We start from the raw sequence: 18199 nt of genomic DNA on the forward strand, positions 1-18199 counted from the left end.
ATGCATCATTCCCACAACATGGAGGATGATGAAATAGAAGCTTCAGGATTTCTACCTACACATGCAAGGAAACAATTCATGTACACTATAAAATGTTCCTTTATTCACCTTTAAATATACAAATCAATAAACCAGGTAGTTTCCATTCATAAACTTGTCACTGGTTATTCAAGCATTGGTCATTGTGAAAGATTAGTATAACTGACATCTATCAGTCAGTACTGAAGGAAATGAAAGTTTATCATCACACAGATACTGATAGATACGCACAGGTACACACTCATGTGTGCACTCTCTCTCACTCACTCACTCACACACAAACACGCTCACACACACAAACACGCACACATTACTTCACAGATTTTTCAGTGCACTTAAAAAATTTATAGTTACAGTAAATGCACTTCTTAGAATCTCCAAAAGCAATACTCAACAATGCTCAGTAACTTCTCTGGTGTATCATTCATATTTGCTTTTGTAACAAATGAGGTGCTCCGCGTAATATTTGACCAATTGATTTTGCTTCAGTCAGTCAAAGGCTATTCTTCATTATGCATTTATGAGGTATTGATTTCACTTTTACAACAGAGCTCCTAATGGACATCCATGTCAAACAATGGGATAAAAAAAGAAAAAAAAGAAAAAAAAACATTAAAAAAACCCACCCAGACAAACAAGGAGTACAGATGTGCTTGCAAGACTTGCTCTCAAATTGCACACCACATCAAGGCCTGTTAAAATAATTAACATGTGTAAGGAACACCATAAAGCCATTTCCAACCATACGGCATAACCACCCAATCAACAAGATAAAATAACTTACATAATACAAATCGGTATACTTTTCCTGGATTCAATATTAGTGAAATTAAATGGAGGATATGGACAAATGTTAAACTCATTTCATATTAGTTTGAGAGTGCCTCAGTAGAATACCCCTGGTGAGTTCAGATAAGCCCCCATCTGAGTGAGGATATACTCACAGCATTGTTTACAGGAAAAAAAGCCTGTCAATATTTAAAATACAACTATCCACTAAAAAGTTTCACTATGTGATGACTGAAATCATTCCTACAGCAAGTTCACAGAAAATAGCATAAAGACCAGTAGTACGTAAAGGCTAGATGCCCATCCTAATGTTTACAGGAATCCTGGGTTACCACACTATAGGGGCTTTATTTGGGTTGCAGTGTTGAAGATAAAGACAATGGTGGGGATTATTTCCAGGGCCGACTGCTCTGAGACCTAGCACTGTCTGAGCCACGTCTACTACGGTGGGCACTGGAAGCTTTAGAGAGGGCACGGCCTGTGGACATTCTGCTGCTCAGACGACCTGGACAAAGACAGAAACGTAACATCACTCCAATCAGCTATTGGGCAAGCAAACCTTTGATATTTCGCTGATACGTTTTCATATGTAAAACAAAAAATGTCAAAAGCAGCCAACATGCAACACTACTCAATATAAAACTTAACCCATTTAATATAGCATTAATGGCAAGCTCTCTCATTCCAAGTATGTAATTGAACATTTTATCGCTGCCTGCTGATGAGCAGCACAATGGCAAAAGAGAATATTTCAATGCAAGAAAACATACTGGTACACAGATTCAGCCTGCAACAGTGATACAATGACTTGATACATTGACTGGATTACTTACTGCCGGTCTCACTAGGTATGAGCACCTCTTCCAGGTAATGCTGGATCTTGCCAAGGTCTTCAGCGGTGAAACGCCATTTTCTTTCTGCTGGTTGTAGTGTCTGCTGTGACGTGGAATGCTTTTGACCTGAAGGCCCCGTTGGAGAGGGCAGACAGGAGATGGGAAAAGAGCCTGTCGTCATTCCTTCTGGAAACTTCTGTGCTATCACCTTTAGGCCTTACACAGTGCAAAAAAAACGAAAGAAGAGCATGAAAGCAGCACATTTGCTATGTGAGCAGGTGGCAGGTGTATGTGTGTGTGTATGTAAGAATGTAGTAGGGTGTTGGAGAGCAATTATTATCTGTTAGTTAAATAATAGCACTATCTCTGGAACCAAATACCTCCAGAGAGCATGAAGAGATTCTCAAAGCCCCTTTCGCACATGGTGGTAGCAGCCTGGCTGGCTATCCTCTCATCCTGGTCATACAAGATGATGATCTTTCCCAAGGCATTTTTCTGGGAAAGTGGTTCAAGATTTTTCCAAACACTGTACAATTAATTCAAATGAATGCCATAGTTTAGAAAACAGAAGAGTCAAAGGATACATAATGGAGCACCTCCTTGGTATAAGGATTCATTGTTCTGGATAGTGTTGCAACTGGATAACTGTGTGCTGTGAACAGAGACAGAGATAAATGCAAAATCACAATACCAATAAGAAGTTTAGATTTTAACCTTTAAAAAAAAAACCATTTAGATAAAAAAAACAAACTAAATGTTAAAATATATTTACCTAAATAGCTAGCAGTACCAAATTAGTCTAACTGTAGTGTCCAAATTATTAATTTATTTAGTCAACCCACATTTACTATACAGTTTAATTCAGAATTAATCTTTTAATTACTTAATGTTTCAGAGTTAAAGATGTTAACCATCTTTTATTCAGTATTCCTAAACTGCGGACCATTGCTTACCACTGATGATATGGCACTGATCATACAGGTCTCTGTCCCGGACGTCCAGCAGCAGGTAGGGGCAGTCCTGGTATGGGTGTCCTGCAGTCCCAGGGGGGCACACTGGAGTCGGCCTTTCTGTCTTCTGTCCGTTCTTATCCAAGTCCAGCTCTCCCACGCCACTGATCACACTGGTCAAGATGACAACCACTCTCACTTTCACCAATCTATAGGCAGTTGCCTGTGCTCCAGGCCAACGTAAGTGATATCACCCCGTTCAGCTCCTGCCTCCACCAAGTCACTGTGGAAGAGTGTACTTGCACTCCACCCCAGTCAGGTCGAATTAAACTCTGGGTCCTGACAAAGGGGCCTATCTGATTTAGGCTCTTTGTGGATGCATAATGGGAGGGGGCTGTTTGGGAGGACAAGATGCTCAGATACGCGGGGAGACTTCCAGGCTAGCCGGTCTGAAGGTATAAGGTTACAAGCACAGGATTGTGCATGTAAAGCGCATGTGTGAGCTTGTCAAAGCCAGGATAAAGGGCTCGGGCTACCTTTGAAGTGTGGACCTGGGGGAAAACGCAGCGTCGCCTGGCTCGTTGCTGTCCACAGATTTTAAAGGTTGAGGCGAGGGCTGGGGAGAGCCATTGGTCTGATCTGAGAGAGGTTCCATTTCTGGAGACTCAGAAATATCATCTGACACAAATAAGAAAACAAATAAAATATACACAAACAGTAAATTCCAAAGAAGAGTGTTAATACTGTTAAGAAGTAAAAAAATAAAAGTAAAATCTGACAGAAAATATTGTAAATACAAATATGATTAAATAACAATTACAGCAAAAATAGAAACAAACTAACAAATAAACCAAACCTATTTACTGCAAGAAGCTACCTTCAAGTCTAGGCATTTCATCCATTATGCTCTCATTCAGCTCTGATACTGAAGCAACTTGTATTACCTGATAAAAGACAAAGTCTTTAATCAGACACATTTACAGAGGACAATTTATTACCAAATGCACACACAAAAAAATACATCTGAAACAAAAGTTAAAACACCCATGTAAATATGCATTCACCTTACCAGTTGAGCAAATGTAGTCACTTTGAGCCTTTTAAAAAGCTCATCTTTTCTATATCTGTAATCTGAGAGAAAGTACATTAATAGTACAAAGGAAAAAAAAAAAGAAAGTGTCCTCACTACTACAAGGACCAAGGCACCTATACTTCAAGATGACAGGCTAAAAAGCATGGTAGTATCATTTTATGCATGTATTCCACAGAGCACATGAAAGCGCTCACCCTCACTAGGCATCAACTTTCTTGACATCAATCTCATCAACCAATATATCACACAGATTCAACCATCTATTATCTGTCTCCATACTGACCAAAATAAATAGCTGCAACCTGACTTAGTTTAGCACAGCTACCACTTAAGCACTAACAGACATACGGCGCACGTCTCCTTTTAACACTGGCCGGCATTCCAAAGGCCAACCTCACCATCTATCCTGTTCACGAGCAAACACTGATGCTGCTGCACAGAATTACATTGCCTCAGACCTGACAGAGGAATGATTGTAAACTACAGTACAATCAGTATCCTCTGCTTGTTCAGTCAAACCAGGGAATGAGGGTTGCTGCAAACAAAGTGCCCATTGTTTTGGAAAAACCCAGGTTATCAGGCCAGACAATATCAGTAGGACAGAGTTTCTCTTATTTGCCATGCTTAAAAGACAAAAACAAAATAAAGTACCTGCTGAAATGCCAGTAGGAACTAATGGCTATGACATTAATTGCATCACCTTAATATCAAACAAAATCGCACTGGAAACTGTATTTGCGGAGAGGAAAGCATTACAAAACTGATCCACCGAACAAAACTTACTTTTCTTTATCTCCTCCAACCTTTCAATGTATTTCGTCATGCTGCAACCTATAAAACATTTATCATTCATTTTTCAAGATGATTTGCACACCACATATTAGATGAAGTGACTCCTTCACTATGCACGTATGATCATTTCAAAAGAATAAAATCAAGAATCTTACCCGTATCAAGCCTTGTTTTGACATGTTGATATTTGGGGTTTTGGGGGATTCTCCTTTTCAAATACTGGAAAAAACGCAGTTATTTCAAACATGAGACAAGCAGTATTTTAAGTAATATCTAGCCTGATCATCATGTTTGAAGGACCAGAAATCGCTGTTAGCTATCATATGAGCGAGAGAAAAGCCAAGGCTCTGTCCGTCATTTGGTAGCTACCCTTAGGAGTAATGTGCTAAGTTTTCCAAGTAATCATCCAGCATTTAAGGGGACGTTTGTCCTGGTGATGCAGAAATTGTGAACCATGGTGTCAAATAACCCGAGCAACGCAAGCGCCAGCTTCAGTTACGCTAGCTAACCTGTTTAGATAGATAGAAAGCCAAGTTAACCTAACGCCATCTCCTCTTTAAACGTATTTCTCTATCAGAAGCTGCTCCGATAAATAAGTGCAGAACAGAAAGGAATGTCTGACCTCTTTATCTCCAATAATCCGTTTATTTGACATCTTATAGCTAACTATATATGTAGCTATGTAGGTTAGTATAGCTACCGTTAGCTTCCAAAATCAAAACACTACAAGCCTTGCCTTCTTGAACAAGGCTGTAGCTGATTGGATAAGCAGGTGCATGGCTCAATCAAAAAAGCTGTTTAAAAGACATTTTTTCCCACTACCGTTTGGCGCTGTTGCTAAGCAGCAGCATCGCGTACCGTAGCAGTCTGCAACGAGCTTTCCTTGAATTATGTAGCCAGCTTGATCTAGTTAGTTAACGATAAGTAGCGTTACCCCTCTGAATGAAAGATGTTAGCAGTTTAATGTTAGCTAAAGAACATACGTATTTTCTTTAAATATAATAAGAATCGATTGTTTTGGTTGTCAGCTCTTGGAACCTTTTCATAAAATTGGCTAGCCACAAGATTTTCTATTTTTCTGGCTAACGTTGCTAACCCCAGGTCGTTTGAAGACCACTCGGATCCAACATGCCTGCTGTCGTGCATAATGTTGATTCAGCCTCGATTTCATGCGGCCTTGTGAGCAGTCAACACTTTTGTGTAATAATGGCGGTTGTTGATTAACTAGCTACATGCATTAACAGCTAAGCTAACTAAAGTAACAGAATCGACCTCTCGAGGCTCGACTACTTTAGACTACCTAGCTACGGAAAATCAAATTTCGCCTTGTTTAACCGATATGAAATGTCTAGGCGGCTGTTTTAAAATTAACAGATTCTGTTTGCTTCCTCCAGAAAAAAAACTGCAAGTTTGCAAGAAATTTTAGACGTGTCAAAACTTGCGTCTAGATAACGCTAGATAGCTAGTTTAATAAAATGGCATCTGTTTTGGTAAGTAGGCACTTAACGTTACTTAGCCTATCCAATTAGCTACATAGATAGCTATCTTAGCTAACTAATACTTGTATTGCTAGCTAACTAGCTATACATTTCTAACCTAGGTAGTTAACTTGGTAGGTATCAAATTCGTGGTGGAAACGTATAACTTAGCTTATAACTGGGAAGCAACTATCTATCAAATGAAAACCAAGTGAGTAACAACCTATCTAGCTAGTTTTATGGATTTAACTGTTTTAACTAGTACTATAGGCTAACGCAAGCTAATTGGCTTAGTTACTTAAATAGCTACTACCCCCGCCCCCCCAGTGTTGGCTAGCTATCTTGTTGACCATTTGAAATTGAAGAATGTTGTCTAAGACTGCAAATACACAAATTCTATGCTTTTTATATGAGATCATTATCACAAAAATAAATTCTTATCATTTCAGGAGGACCCCACCCTTGAGAGGCATTTTAGAGGTCACAAAGATGCTGTCACATGTGCAGATTTTAGTCCTAACAATAAACAGTTGGGTATGTATGCAAAATATATTACTGATGTTATATTCCCATTCTTCTCTGCACCATTTAATTATGATGGACCATTTTCTCAGCCACTGGATCCAATGACAAGAATCTAATGATCTGGAACCTCAACCCAAAAGCCAGAGCTTTCAGATTTATGGGACATAATGATCTCATAACTGCCGTCCAGTTCTCACCGTCTGGTCACCTGGTGGCTTCCTCCTCCAGGGACAAGACCGTGCGTCTGTGGACGCCAAACATGTGAGTAAGAATATTCCAGGGCTCACATCTGTATTTGTTTTAATGGCTGGGAACTTAGTTTAATATTTCATAAGTGTCTGATGGATATTTGTTGTCGCATGTCAGCAAGGGAGAGTCAGTTGCGTTCAAAGCGCACACAGCCACAGTACGTAGCGTGAGCTTCTCCAGTGACGGCCAGAGACTAGTCACAGCCTCGGATGACAAGTCATTGAAGGTTTGGAGTGTGCATCGACAGAAATTCATCTACTCCCTAAACCAGCACACCAACTGGGTTCGCTGTGCAAGGTATTTAACTGTTGTTTCTGTTTTTGAGTGTGGCCTTGTCAAATGTAAAATAGGATAATGTTTGTGATTGCATTGTTCACATTCACAATTACAGGATTACCTCTAGACCTTAAACCTAAGGAAAATAAAAATGACTGCAAATACTGTACCCTAATAGACCAATGGTATACATACAAAAGCTGTTGCAGTGTTCTCACTGGCAATGTTTGTGTCTCAGGTTTTCACCTGATGGACGGTTGGTGGCGTCCTGTGGGGACGATAGGACGGTTCGGCTGTGGGACACTTCTACGCGCCAGTGCATCAACACCTTTACCGACTATGGCGGGTGAAGTCTCCTTTTCCTTCTGTTTGTCTTTAGCTGTATACCTGAGAAGAAGAAATTTATGCTCAATGAGTTAAATAACACCTTTACATGTTTTATTCTTTCTTTCTGTCCCCATGTCTCACCCTAAATATTTGGCTTCATATTGTGCCTCATTTTTATGCTTAGGCCAGCAACTTTTGTGGACTTTAATAGCAGTGGTACATGCATTGCATCATCGGGAGCTGACAACACACTGAAACTATGGGACATTAGAACCAACAAGCTTATACAACATTACCAAGGTAATTGATATTCTTTCATATTTGTTTACTGCTAAATTAAGGACTTTACAGATTAGAACATTTATTCACCCTACTGTCCTTTGAAACAGTCCATAGTGCAGGAGTCAACTGTTTTTCCTTCCACCCATCGGGGAACTACTTGATCAGTGGCTCTAACGACAGCACAGTGAAGATCCTGGATCTGCTGGAGGGAAGACTTATTTATACGCTTCATGGCCACAAGGTGGAATGCTTGGATCTCTCTGTGATTGCATCATTTGTTATTCACTTTTACTGGTATTGCCATCATGCCATGCTAAATGGAGCAAGCCACCTCAACCGCTTCTCTGTGCTCACAGGGTCCGGTTCTGACAGTGGCCTTCTCTCGACAAGGTGATTTTTTTGCCTCTGGCGGAGCTGACTCACAGGTGCAGAGTAGTGGAGCAGGGGCTCAGATGGGTTTTTACTAGATATTGTAAATGAGAGTTTGTTTCTGACCCCTAGTGTTTGGGGATGCCTGATTCTTAGGTTCTGATGTGGAAGACCAACTTTGATGCACTAAACTACAGGGAAATGTTAAGTCAACACAGCAAGCGAGTGTCCCCAGACCCCCCCCCACACCTGATGGACATCTATCCCAGATCTCCGCATGTCCACCTCTCCCAGAATGGACCTATTGAGGTTAGTACTCAGCCGCACGCAGTACAACTCGCATCATTCAGACAACAAATAACTGTAATACATAAACAGTTATTTGATGTTTTGTATAGGTAAATGGGTTGTTTATTGACTAGCATTACTAGTCAATTCAGCATGAACAGAACATCCAATCCCCAATCATTCCATTGGCACAAAATGACAGACTAGTGACCTGTGCAGAAGAGTTTATTGTTGAAATGCACTGGTCAACTGCATATGTTTTAAAATGAGAGCTGGTGTGTAGTTTGCATATCAACCTCCATACATGTGTCTCTCAGGTTAACCCTGTTGTTGCCGACACCCTGTCTGCTGATCCTTGTGTGGTGGAGGTGGGAGAGCGCCCTTTCTCCATGGCGGTAAGATTGGATCTCCTAAAGCTACAACTCTTCCAGTGTCTTTGGAAAATCAGTCCTGAGTCTGGGTGCATGCACTGAATGTAGTTACCTATGCAAATAGGGTGAAACTGAGTCATGACATCACCTGCATGACTATCTGTATGGCCATTTTAAACAGAGGTGAGTGACATTTATTCAAGGGGGAGAGCAAAAGTCCTTAAAAGGATCCTTCAGAAAGACACAAAACAGGAAGAGCAGTGATGAGCACTCTGCAGGAAATGTTCATCAAACTACAAAATACAGCCCTAAATTTGAGGATGAAACTTGGAAAAATGTTTAACTCTATTATGAATCAAATGTCTAAAATGCTGAACTTTCCTTTTACGGATGTCACTGAGCCCAAAACATTATAATAAGCGCATGTCCTGTCTGTTGTTAAACCAAGTTACAGCTGAACTCAAGTCTGCAAAAGCTACGGTTTGAACTAAAAGAAATGAATTAATGCAGTTACTGCATTACTGATTTGCTTTGCTCCCTTTTGTTTCTCTGTCTTACATTTAAAGTTTTTGAGGCTCACATTATATAAAAACCTACAATGTGTTTACACTTGCATGAAGAGAGTGTTGAGGGCACTGTGATGGAGGGATGAAATACGTCCACCAGGGGGGGATGTAGGCCTTATATTGTGTGAGATGCAGGAGGGGAATGTAGACGTACGTTATTCTGCCACCTGGTGGCCATAGCTGAACATGACGCTCATGGTAGTTATTACCTCACCCTCAAAAAGCAAAATCTTGCTATATAATAAATGGGCAGTGCAGTTGAACTGCAGAATTACACTTCTGATTTATGCGGTGTGCAGTCAGTTTTGGGGAATTTGCTCAAAGGCAGTATGGATGCATGCGCATGTGGTAGATCTGTTCAAATGTAGTAATTCACACTATGCAATCATGTGGCACAGAGCTAAATCTTTCTCTCTGTCTGCCTCTCTGGGTCTCCTTCAGTCTCTTATCTCCTCCTCTCCCATGCTAACGTTTTCTCTGTCTACATGCTCAGGCATGAAGGCAGTCCCCGAGTCCGGACAAACGCACGCACGCACGCACGTGCTCTTTGTTGTGTTTTGTGGTGACCTTGCTTTGCCACTGGAGGTGATCTTTTTTTGTGCTTGCCCACTCTGCCTTTTCATTTCAGTACTTCAGGGAACTGTAGACAGAGCACAGACTTTCCTGCTTAAGCATAGGCAGTGCCAAGTGGTTTTCATGTAGATCAGAGTACCCTCGTGGTCCTGAGTTGTCAGGCTGACTTTACAGCGGAACCTTGAGCTTTCTGGTTATCCAACAGTCCCCAGGTGAGAGTTGTGGCCCTCTGCAGTCCTGCGTGTGTGTGTGTGGTCACAGAAAAGGAAGCAGGCAGTAGGGTGAAGTCTGACACCGGCCACCTTTTCTGTATGACACTTCCTGCCATCGCTTCCTATTTCAATGACTCTACCAGGACTTTCCTTTTGGTTCCTTTGTGTGTGAGAGAGCCAGCCCATGGGCCAATGTGTGTGAGCGTGTGTGAGCGTGTGTGAGCGTGTGTGAGCGTGTGTGAGCGTGTGTGAGCGTGTGTGAGCGTGTGTGAGCGAGTGTGTGTGCATGCAAAGATGCTGTCCTCGGCCTTCTGAGTGAAGCACTCCCTGGTGCATTTGCGCTTAAGCGCTCCTTTGCCTTCACAGCGTTAGCAGGCCCCATTGCTTCTGAATGGCTGCTCGGAGCACATCAGCCCATTGATGAAAGCAAACTGCCACTGCTTCACAGAGCTTTCACGTCCTCCCTACATCCTCACTGTTTCACTGGGTTCTTAATACACTATAACTCCCAATTGTTGTATTCTTTTAAGAAATAAGATAACTATGATAAATACACATATTCATCAATGAAACACAGGTGTGTGTAGTGCCTTTATCTTGCAAGCTACAGCTGTTTACGAATGATACCTTTTGAAGATGATCCGTCTGAGAACCCTAACTGGATGTGTGTACGTGTGCGTTCGTGTGTTACCTGCTTGGGTATCGTGTTGCCAGAGGTGGTGTGTTTCCCTGACGCGCAGGAAGCGAGCATCGAGTCTCTTCCTGTGGCGTAAAGATCAGGGGATAGGGTGGCCTGGAGGATGCCAGCCTTAAGTGCTGCCGTCGGCTCCGGTGACGAGACGTGACGGTAGGAAGTGGCTAAAGATAGAGGCGTCTGGGGGAAGGCTCCCTTTCCGCAGGGAGAGCACAGAGAAAGATCGCCTTACAGGGAGAGGAGAGCCACAGTGTCCCTCACGCTTCCCGGCAGCCAAAAGGGGGCGGTTATTGATTTGAGAGGAGTCGTGAGAGAGGATGCTCACGAAAGATGAGATGTACACATTTCGTGTTTGTGTAGTTGGGTGACATGTATTTGACCTCCAGTGGTAGACGGACAGTTGAGTGACTGGCTGGTTATATGATTTTGAGGTTGACTTTATCTGTGGCTGTTAGACAGTGGGTTTTTCTAGAAACTACCGTTTTTGGTGGATCTCATCTGTAGGAGAGGATCCTGTGAGAAAGAGACCACTGTTCATTTCTAGTCATTAAAAGTCATAAACCTTGGTCTGACATGCTAATCTGGTGTATAAAATCATAAACGTTCTTGATAATTTGTGAATAACAGCTCATTTTTACATGATTGTTGTTTCTTCCTTACATACATTTTAATGTCTATAGCATATATAATTTTATATTGACACAAGTTGATAATTATATAAACGTTTAAATTCTTTTGTGTATGTTAAACATGAAATATACATGCTAGATCTATACCACATATACAGTACATACAAAGCAAATATGACATTTGTGTTTCTTATAAGCTTTTGCACTTGTTCATGTCTGTTACAGTACAGTTCTGAATTTTCAGTTTTGTGACACAATGCATTGGTGCACTCGATTTGTTTTTGAACGCCCCCACCCCCCACATCAGAGGACCATTGAGACGTTGTTGGGCTTGATTTATATCTTATATCTGACCCACAAAAGAGGGAGGGATATCCACAAACTTTCAAACAAAAAATATAAAAGAAAGAAAAGATATGAGTGGAAAAAGAGAAGTGGAGGAAGAGGGAGGAAATGGTGGACAAAGAAGGTCAGATATTGGGAGAATTTCCAATAAGACAATTATAATTATGGTACTTTTTTTTAAAAAAAATTTATTTTTTTTTAATAGTTGACATGATTGTGTATATGTAGAGACCTGTGTGTTTTGCGGGGGTTGCGCATGTGACGATGGAGACCACAAAAAGAAGTAGATTGTCTGTGTGGGTGTTGAGTAGTATGACTCAGAATAAATCTGTGTTTCATTTAATGCTGATTTTTTTTTTTGGGATTGTTGCTGGAAATGGTTGATGAAAGATGTCCAATTTGGATCAAATGCAGTACTTTTGGTTTGGATGGAAGCAGTTATTTTTTCCATAGATGCATAGTTGTTTTTGTTTGTACAGTAGATTTATTTGCAGCATGTGTCTAGTCCTGTATGATTATTAGGAAGCTGTAGGTGTTTGAGTGAGGGGAAACGTGTTAAGTATGTGTTATGGTTATATAATGGCGGTCCGCTGCTATATTTCTGTTGTGTTATCACAGCCTGACTGTTGTTGAGTGCTTTTGTTATGACAGTGGGCGGCATGTGGACTAGTGTTCTGATGACCTGTAGGCCCCCCCACTGTTTCCTGTAAGTGCAGACAGACTGAAGAAAGGCTGAAATGGAAAGACCTCTTGTGGTCTCCTGGGTGCCAGCTAATCCACGTGTTGTTCCTGGGAACCGTGATGGGTCTCTGCCCGCTGCTGTGCTATATTCATCCCCTGCCATTCACTTTTCTCCACAACTTGTATAGCCTGTATAGCACAGCTCCAGAGAGCACGCTAACAAGAGGTTCACTCATTGCTTATTCACCATGCCAATACGCAATCGCACGCACACACCATTTTAAAGGGCACACTGTCTGCCTGATTTTCTGAACCCTGCCTAAGAGATGTAACCAAGCGTTTTATGTTCCACTAGTTTAAAATGTAATTGTTGGAGAAGGTGGGTGGTATTCCCTGTTCCCCTGAATAGTAATTTTGCTCCCTTCAGCAAACCTGAAGACTGAGCACACTAACACCACCTCCCCACGCAGTGAGGGCAGAAGTGTCACTTGTGTCACCAGTGGGCTAGTCTGTCTGCTTTAGACATCACAATGTCCCCGAAAGAAAGGAAAACTGCTGGCATTCCGCCCACCAGTCAGTTAGGTTGTGCTCTCTGCATGGAATACTCCCATTCTGTTCCCTTACTGAACATCGCTAACCCACATGTGAATCGGAGTTAAATGTAAATGAACTGCAAGTCATTCGTTTCCATCCTGTCTTCATTCCTTTCTCACACCGACATGTGTCTCCTTTTCACTTTTCACTCGCCTTTTACTTTTTCTCCCGAGCACGTTGTCCCTCCCGGGGCTGTGCGTTCCTGTCTCCCTTCTGTCTGTTATTCACTGGGATTTCACCTTCTCCAGAAAGCCTCTAACACATTTCAGCCAGGGCTGCTTGCGAGGAATCCAGGAGCCTTGTGCTCGAGCACAGGCTCCCCGCTAACCCTGGGCCTCTTCTGTAGTATCTGGCAGATCCTGTCTCCGTCGCCGTGATAACAGTGGAGCAGGACGGCCGTCTTATCTGAATCAGGATGAGGTCTGTTTGCCTTCTCCTCGGTACCTATCCCACCCCCGCTGTGTTCTTTTGACTCTTTATGTGAGAGCCCTCTCAAGGGTGTACGGTGGCCCAGGGAGGCCACTGCTGAAAATACACTGACGGTCCATCGACGATGATTCTAAAAAAAAAAAAAAAAAGCAGCGCGGTGCTATTGCAGGTCACAGGGACACCGCAAAGGCGAATAATGAGCACTTCACTTGCCCGCCTGCCCTTCAATGCCCTTTCTCTGCAGATACAGGGTCTCTCAAATGATAAGGTAAATGACAGACTACCTCACATCTGACATTTATTTGCCTGAAAGACCCTAGATGGATTGTGAGAGAGTATCTCCTATGCCATTGCCATAAGCTCTCCTGCTGTGGGTGAATTAGTATGCTAGTTAGTAGCTGCTTAGTAGATGGCCAGAGTTTCGAGGGCATGGATACTAGATGTGACATGTTAAAATGGCTGCCAGCTCTCTGCTTGATTCCTTTTATCTGTTAATGCCTCACAGTTGGTATATTTCCACATGTCAACACAGGAAGACAATTTCAACAAAATCACAAAGCAATGACCAAGTTAGATGCTGTAACTACCTTGGTTAGCTAGTTATTCTGCTGTAGCTGACCATAAGAGTTTGGACCTTCACTGAGTGAATGCCTCCAGTGACCTTTGAAAGAATGACTTGCTTCGTGGCCAAAAGAGGGTACAATAAAAGCCACTGTTGTTGTGTTTATAAGGAAGAAGCCATGATGTTTATATCCAACATTTACACATCTTAAAGTTTCTCTCCAAGAGGTATTGAAATCCTGCACTTTAATCCAGATAATAAATGTAAGTGGTTTGCGTGTGTGCAGTTCTGTCTCGGTTTGCCTGTGTTCCAGCACCTGCCCCTCTGTGCGTGCTCTTCGACACAGGCACCGCGGCCTCCTGCACCATGTCAGCGCCTCTGGGATTAACACGGGGTCATCCCTCCATGACCTCGCTGCTCGAATGGAAACAGTGTACCAATTTGATTTACTTCCTGCTTTAACCCCGCTCCCCCCATCCTCTCTCACCTGTGGGTTCTATTTTAAGCACCACACGAATGCAGGTCGGAAGCTGGCCCTAGCGATCTGTGCGGGGAAGGGCCGTCAAAACCCGTTCTCCAGCCAGGAACAGACGACCGTGTTCATGTCGAGCAGCGATGTTTTACAGGAGAACGAGACGACCCAACATGCTCTTGTTCAGCTTCCTCGTGTTTGCTGACCGTGTTTTTTTTGTTTTTTTTGTTTTTTTTGTTTTTTTTGTTTTTTGCTGAGGTGTGGAGAGGTGCGATTGGGAGCTGCGGCCGGGATGGCTTTCTGGAGCGCAGGCGGGAGGCCTTTAGGAAGTGGGCTCTGAGGCTTCTAAGTGGGAGGAAGCGGAACGCTGGGGATGATTTAAATGTTGTTGTTTTTTGCCCTCTGGAGAGGAAAGTGTAGGGGGATTTACAGGGAAAAGGGTTGTAAAACAAATCTGCTTCCTCTGAGATGGAGCTCAGGGTCTGGAGGTCATGGGCTCCGGAGGTGGGTCTGAAATCCAACACTAGCTGGGGTCGGGAGGCAAGCCGCATCCTAATCCCACCTGTTAGGAAGTCATTCATATCTATTCCTGCTCCTCCCCCTCCCCAGCCACCACTGCTCCTCCTTCCTGTTCCGTGCTTCTGCCTTTCAAAACGAAATTCTTCTGTTTGGTTGTTTTTTTTGTTTTTTTGTTTTTGTCTTCTGGTGCTTTCTCGTATGTTTTCTTTATACACAAGATAATTCAATTGTCCATTTGTTTTGTGTTCTGAGTTTCGGGTCTTGTTCCTTGGCCCTAGCAGCACTTTTATTTTTATTATCCTTGCTTTGTGCCCTTCTTTCCTTCAAATCTTTTATCCAGCCACCTCCCCAGTTTATGCTTAACTGCAACAATCATCCATAAAATTCCAGTGGCATGTCTTCTCTTCTTTTACCTCCAGCTGGTCATGGGGGCTCACAGTGAAGCATTTAGGGAATGCCCATGACCCTGTGAACCTCCATACCCCCATATCCCATAATGCCTAAATCCCCTCCCCCTCCTGTCGCTGGCTCAGGGCTGTGCCGGCTGCCCGGCGCCTCCCTGACAGCCAGCCCATGCCCCGCAGGCTTAGCCCTGCATGAAAAGTTGCCGTCCTCTCCCGCCTCTCGGAGGGGTATTAAGCGCAGCGCTCCCCCCCCCCCCCCCCCCCCAAAAAAAGGTTAAACCTTTAAGTTGAAGGCCGGGAGGAGGCGGTGAGCGGTGAGGGGAAGCAGAGCTTGGCTTAAGAACACTTAACCATCAGGCTCAACATTCCTCACTGGCCTGCCGCATGGGAGCAGGAGAGAGGGTTTGCGCCACCGTGCTACCCACGTCTATCTCTGACACCCTCCAAATGGGCACCGAGGTCACAGCTGCCCTGGAGTTATCAAAAAAGGGCAAGATGGGACGGTTAACTTCACACAATTATTTTATCACTTCAATCACTGTGCTGTTAACAATCTCTTCTAACATACAGAATTGTTTTTTAAATAAATTCTTATTTTGAAAATTTTCATTTCATACACATTTATGCTTTAAGATTTAATTTTAAAAAAATCTAATCAAATACTCAAAACAGGGATGATTGTGCAGTGATTATCTCGTAGAGTGGGTAAGATGTTTGTATTCTCAATGTTCCACGGTGCTTACTATGCATCGTAGGTTCCCACAGCAATTTTCCCATTCAACTGGTTATTGCTTCAGGTTCAAAAGCAGATTATCAGGTATTGCGTGGTGTTTATCTGAAGTTAATTCCTTTACAGTGTTCGTCTTGATTTTTCCTCCTTGTGAATTCATTGTTGCTTCTTGGTTTCACAAACCACTGAGGACCAAGTTATTTGATTTGGCCCCATTGTTTAGCTGGTTTGAAGGTAATCTGCACTTCCAAAGGAGGCTTAACCATGGTGTTTGGGGAATGTCACTAAAGGCACTCAGAGGGTGGTAAAGTTTACTGTTGTTCTGTTGTATAGGAAGAGATTAGCGTTAGCCTTCTAATCTAGTCAGGCTTTTAAATTTAGCTTTCAGGCTTGTGTGCGAGCTGCATTTTCTGTTGTATGACAGCAGATCCATGTTGAACTGTCTGCTGAAACCCAAAGCTTTTGGGCCTTGTGACTAGAGTGAGAATTTGTAAGTGGTGTTAGTTTGTACAGGGAGCGGTGACTGCCCTCTAGCAGGTGATGGATTTGCAGCCTGTGAGAGTTCCCTCCTGTCAGGAAGGAAGCCTGTCCATCATTAGCACACAACTGAGAGAAACTTCTGGAGGCTGAGAACTGAACTGGGCTCAGTGGCTGTCTCTGTGCCCTTGCTTAGCCCGAAGGCAGAAGCTCTCTCGTTAACATGCTCATGCCACTGCAGACATTGGAGTACCAATTCCAAGTTCTTCCTTTTTTTTTTTTTCTTTCTTTCTTTCTTTCTTTCTTTGGAGTGCTGAAGTTTTCTCCTGTGGGTGTGGGTGTTGGGGTTCAGTGGGACGGAAGGTTGGCTGTGCCCCGGGTCGCATCTCTGACCCGCTTCATGCCAGTTACCAATACTGATTAGCAAACTCTAAGCCTTACCGTACACAGAGGATCGTTCATTCTCTCTCTCTCACCCCCCACCTGCTCTTGCTGCTCAGTCAGACATCTCTCTTTCCTTCATGGCTCTTTGACTGTTAAGCTCTCACTTTTTTTCTTCTTCTTCTTCTTCTATTCAAAGCTTTGGAGCTGCCAACCTACATTCAGGTTCGAAAGCAGGAAACGTGCCAATTCTGTTGGAGAAAATAGTTTGCTTGAGGTTAGCATGAATCACATTTCTTGCTACATCTGAATGAAGCTCAACCCTGCAGAACCGTCAGTTGTGTAATGTGGTTGACTAACCAAGCATTTTAATACATTTAACATTTAGTGTTTCAGGAAATGAATTTAATGCAGTAACTAGTTTTAGAGTTTTGGGTTAAATAAATTAATTTAATAATTATGTTTTGTTTAATGAGTTTGTTGACCTGAGTTTACTCATGATTACTTTGTTTGCATTTCATGATTTAAAGACATGATTTTAAAATGGGGGGGGGGGGGGTTTCTATTACCATGATCTCATTGCTGCTGTTTCTACTGGGTATTTTTAGAAGCCCTGGTTGTCTCTTATGGGTATAGGCTCTATACTGTAAAGGCCAGTGATTGAAAAGCAATGCTGACCTTTTCTGTACTCGAGCTCCACATTTATAGTTTATTTCCACACTGGCTCTTGTGAGGGCATCAGCACACTTAACAAGCACTCCAGTGATGTCCCCTAATTCTGCATTAATCAGTCAGATTAACCCAAATCTAGTTAAAGAATCTATATTCCTTCTGATGCCTTGTAGTGTTCTGTGATGCAGTTTTGTTTATTTGGGCTTCTGAGATATTGGAAAATTCCCCTGGTTGTGGTTGAGGTTGAGTTCTAAAATCTTCCGTCTTAAAACCCAACCTCATCCACAGCTTTGAGAATGTGTTGACCTAAATTGATGACATCTGGAGACAGACGTGCAGTATCCTTGCTGTAATGCCTTGATGTCATTAGTGTCTTAATGAACAGGGAATGTGTTAGTGTTTGAGTTGTAATGAGTGGGTGAGGCAGCGGGTGTCGGGTGGCAGTGGTGCGTCTGACTAGATGAAGGTGAGGTTAGTACCTGCACCATTTGCGTACAAAGTTGCGTCAGAGACGGTTTACTCTTACCATGCCTCTAATACCGACAGCATTATGAGCGAACACAGATAATGGCTTTAGCTCTTGAACAGTAAACTACCA

At 42.7% G+C, this 18199-nt stretch overlaps 2 protein-coding genes across 4 annotated transcripts in view; one reads left to right on the top strand and one right to left on the bottom strand.

Annotated features, from left to right (window-relative positions):
• Positions 1-81: 81 nt before the first annotated feature.
• cep41 (centrosomal protein 41) lies at positions 82-5734 on the bottom strand. 3 transcript variants are annotated; one of them, XM_035532288.2, is made up of 11 exons: positions 5629-5734; positions 4652-4715; positions 4488-4535; positions 3681-3742; positions 3489-3555; positions 3148-3289; positions 2615-2784; positions 2246-2313; positions 2042-2156; positions 1662-1877; positions 82-1333 (listed from the first exon to the last, which is right to left on the bottom strand). In XM_035532288.2, the coding sequence occupies exons 1-11, from the start codon at positions 5665-5667 to the stop codon at positions 1218-1220; spliced, it is 1107 nt and encodes a 368-aa protein (XP_035388181.1). In that variant the 5' UTR covers positions 5668-5734; the 3' UTR covers positions 82-1217. The 3 variants fall into 3 exon arrangements, with proteins under 3 accessions (XP_035388181.1, XP_081555122.1, XP_026878060.2); XM_081698996.1 differs by lacking the exon at positions 5629-5734 and adding an exon at positions 5355-5484; XM_027022259.3 differs by lacking the exon at positions 5629-5734 and adding an exon at positions 5119-5293.
• Positions 5538-18199, top strand: part of poc1b (POC1 centriolar protein B) — a 26291-nt gene continuing 13629 nt past the window's right edge. The window contains exons 1-11 of the mRNA XM_027022256.3: positions 5538-5675; positions 5891-5986; positions 6424-6508; positions 6589-6760; positions 6866-7045; positions 7263-7370; positions 7536-7651; positions 7741-7874; positions 7990-8058; positions 8159-8311; positions 8608-8685. Coding sequence (XP_026878057.3) covers positions 5972-5986; positions 6424-6508; positions 6589-6760; positions 6866-7045; positions 7263-7370; positions 7536-7651; positions 7741-7874; positions 7990-8058; positions 8159-8311; positions 8608-8685 — 1110 coding nt within the window. The 5' untranslated portion in view covers positions 5538-5675; positions 5891-5971. The remainder of the gene's footprint in view (positions 5676-5890; positions 5987-6423; positions 6509-6588; positions 6761-6865; positions 7046-7262; positions 7371-7535; positions 7652-7740; positions 7875-7989; positions 8059-8158; positions 8312-8607; positions 8686-18199) is intronic.

This window comes from Electrophorus electricus, chromosome 16, assembly GCF_041902795.1.
Source record: "Electrophorus electricus isolate QZ-2024a chromosome 16, ASM4190279v1, whole genome shotgun sequence".
Taxonomy (NCBI): Eukaryota; Metazoa; Chordata; class Actinopteri; order Gymnotiformes; family Gymnotidae; genus Electrophorus; species Electrophorus electricus.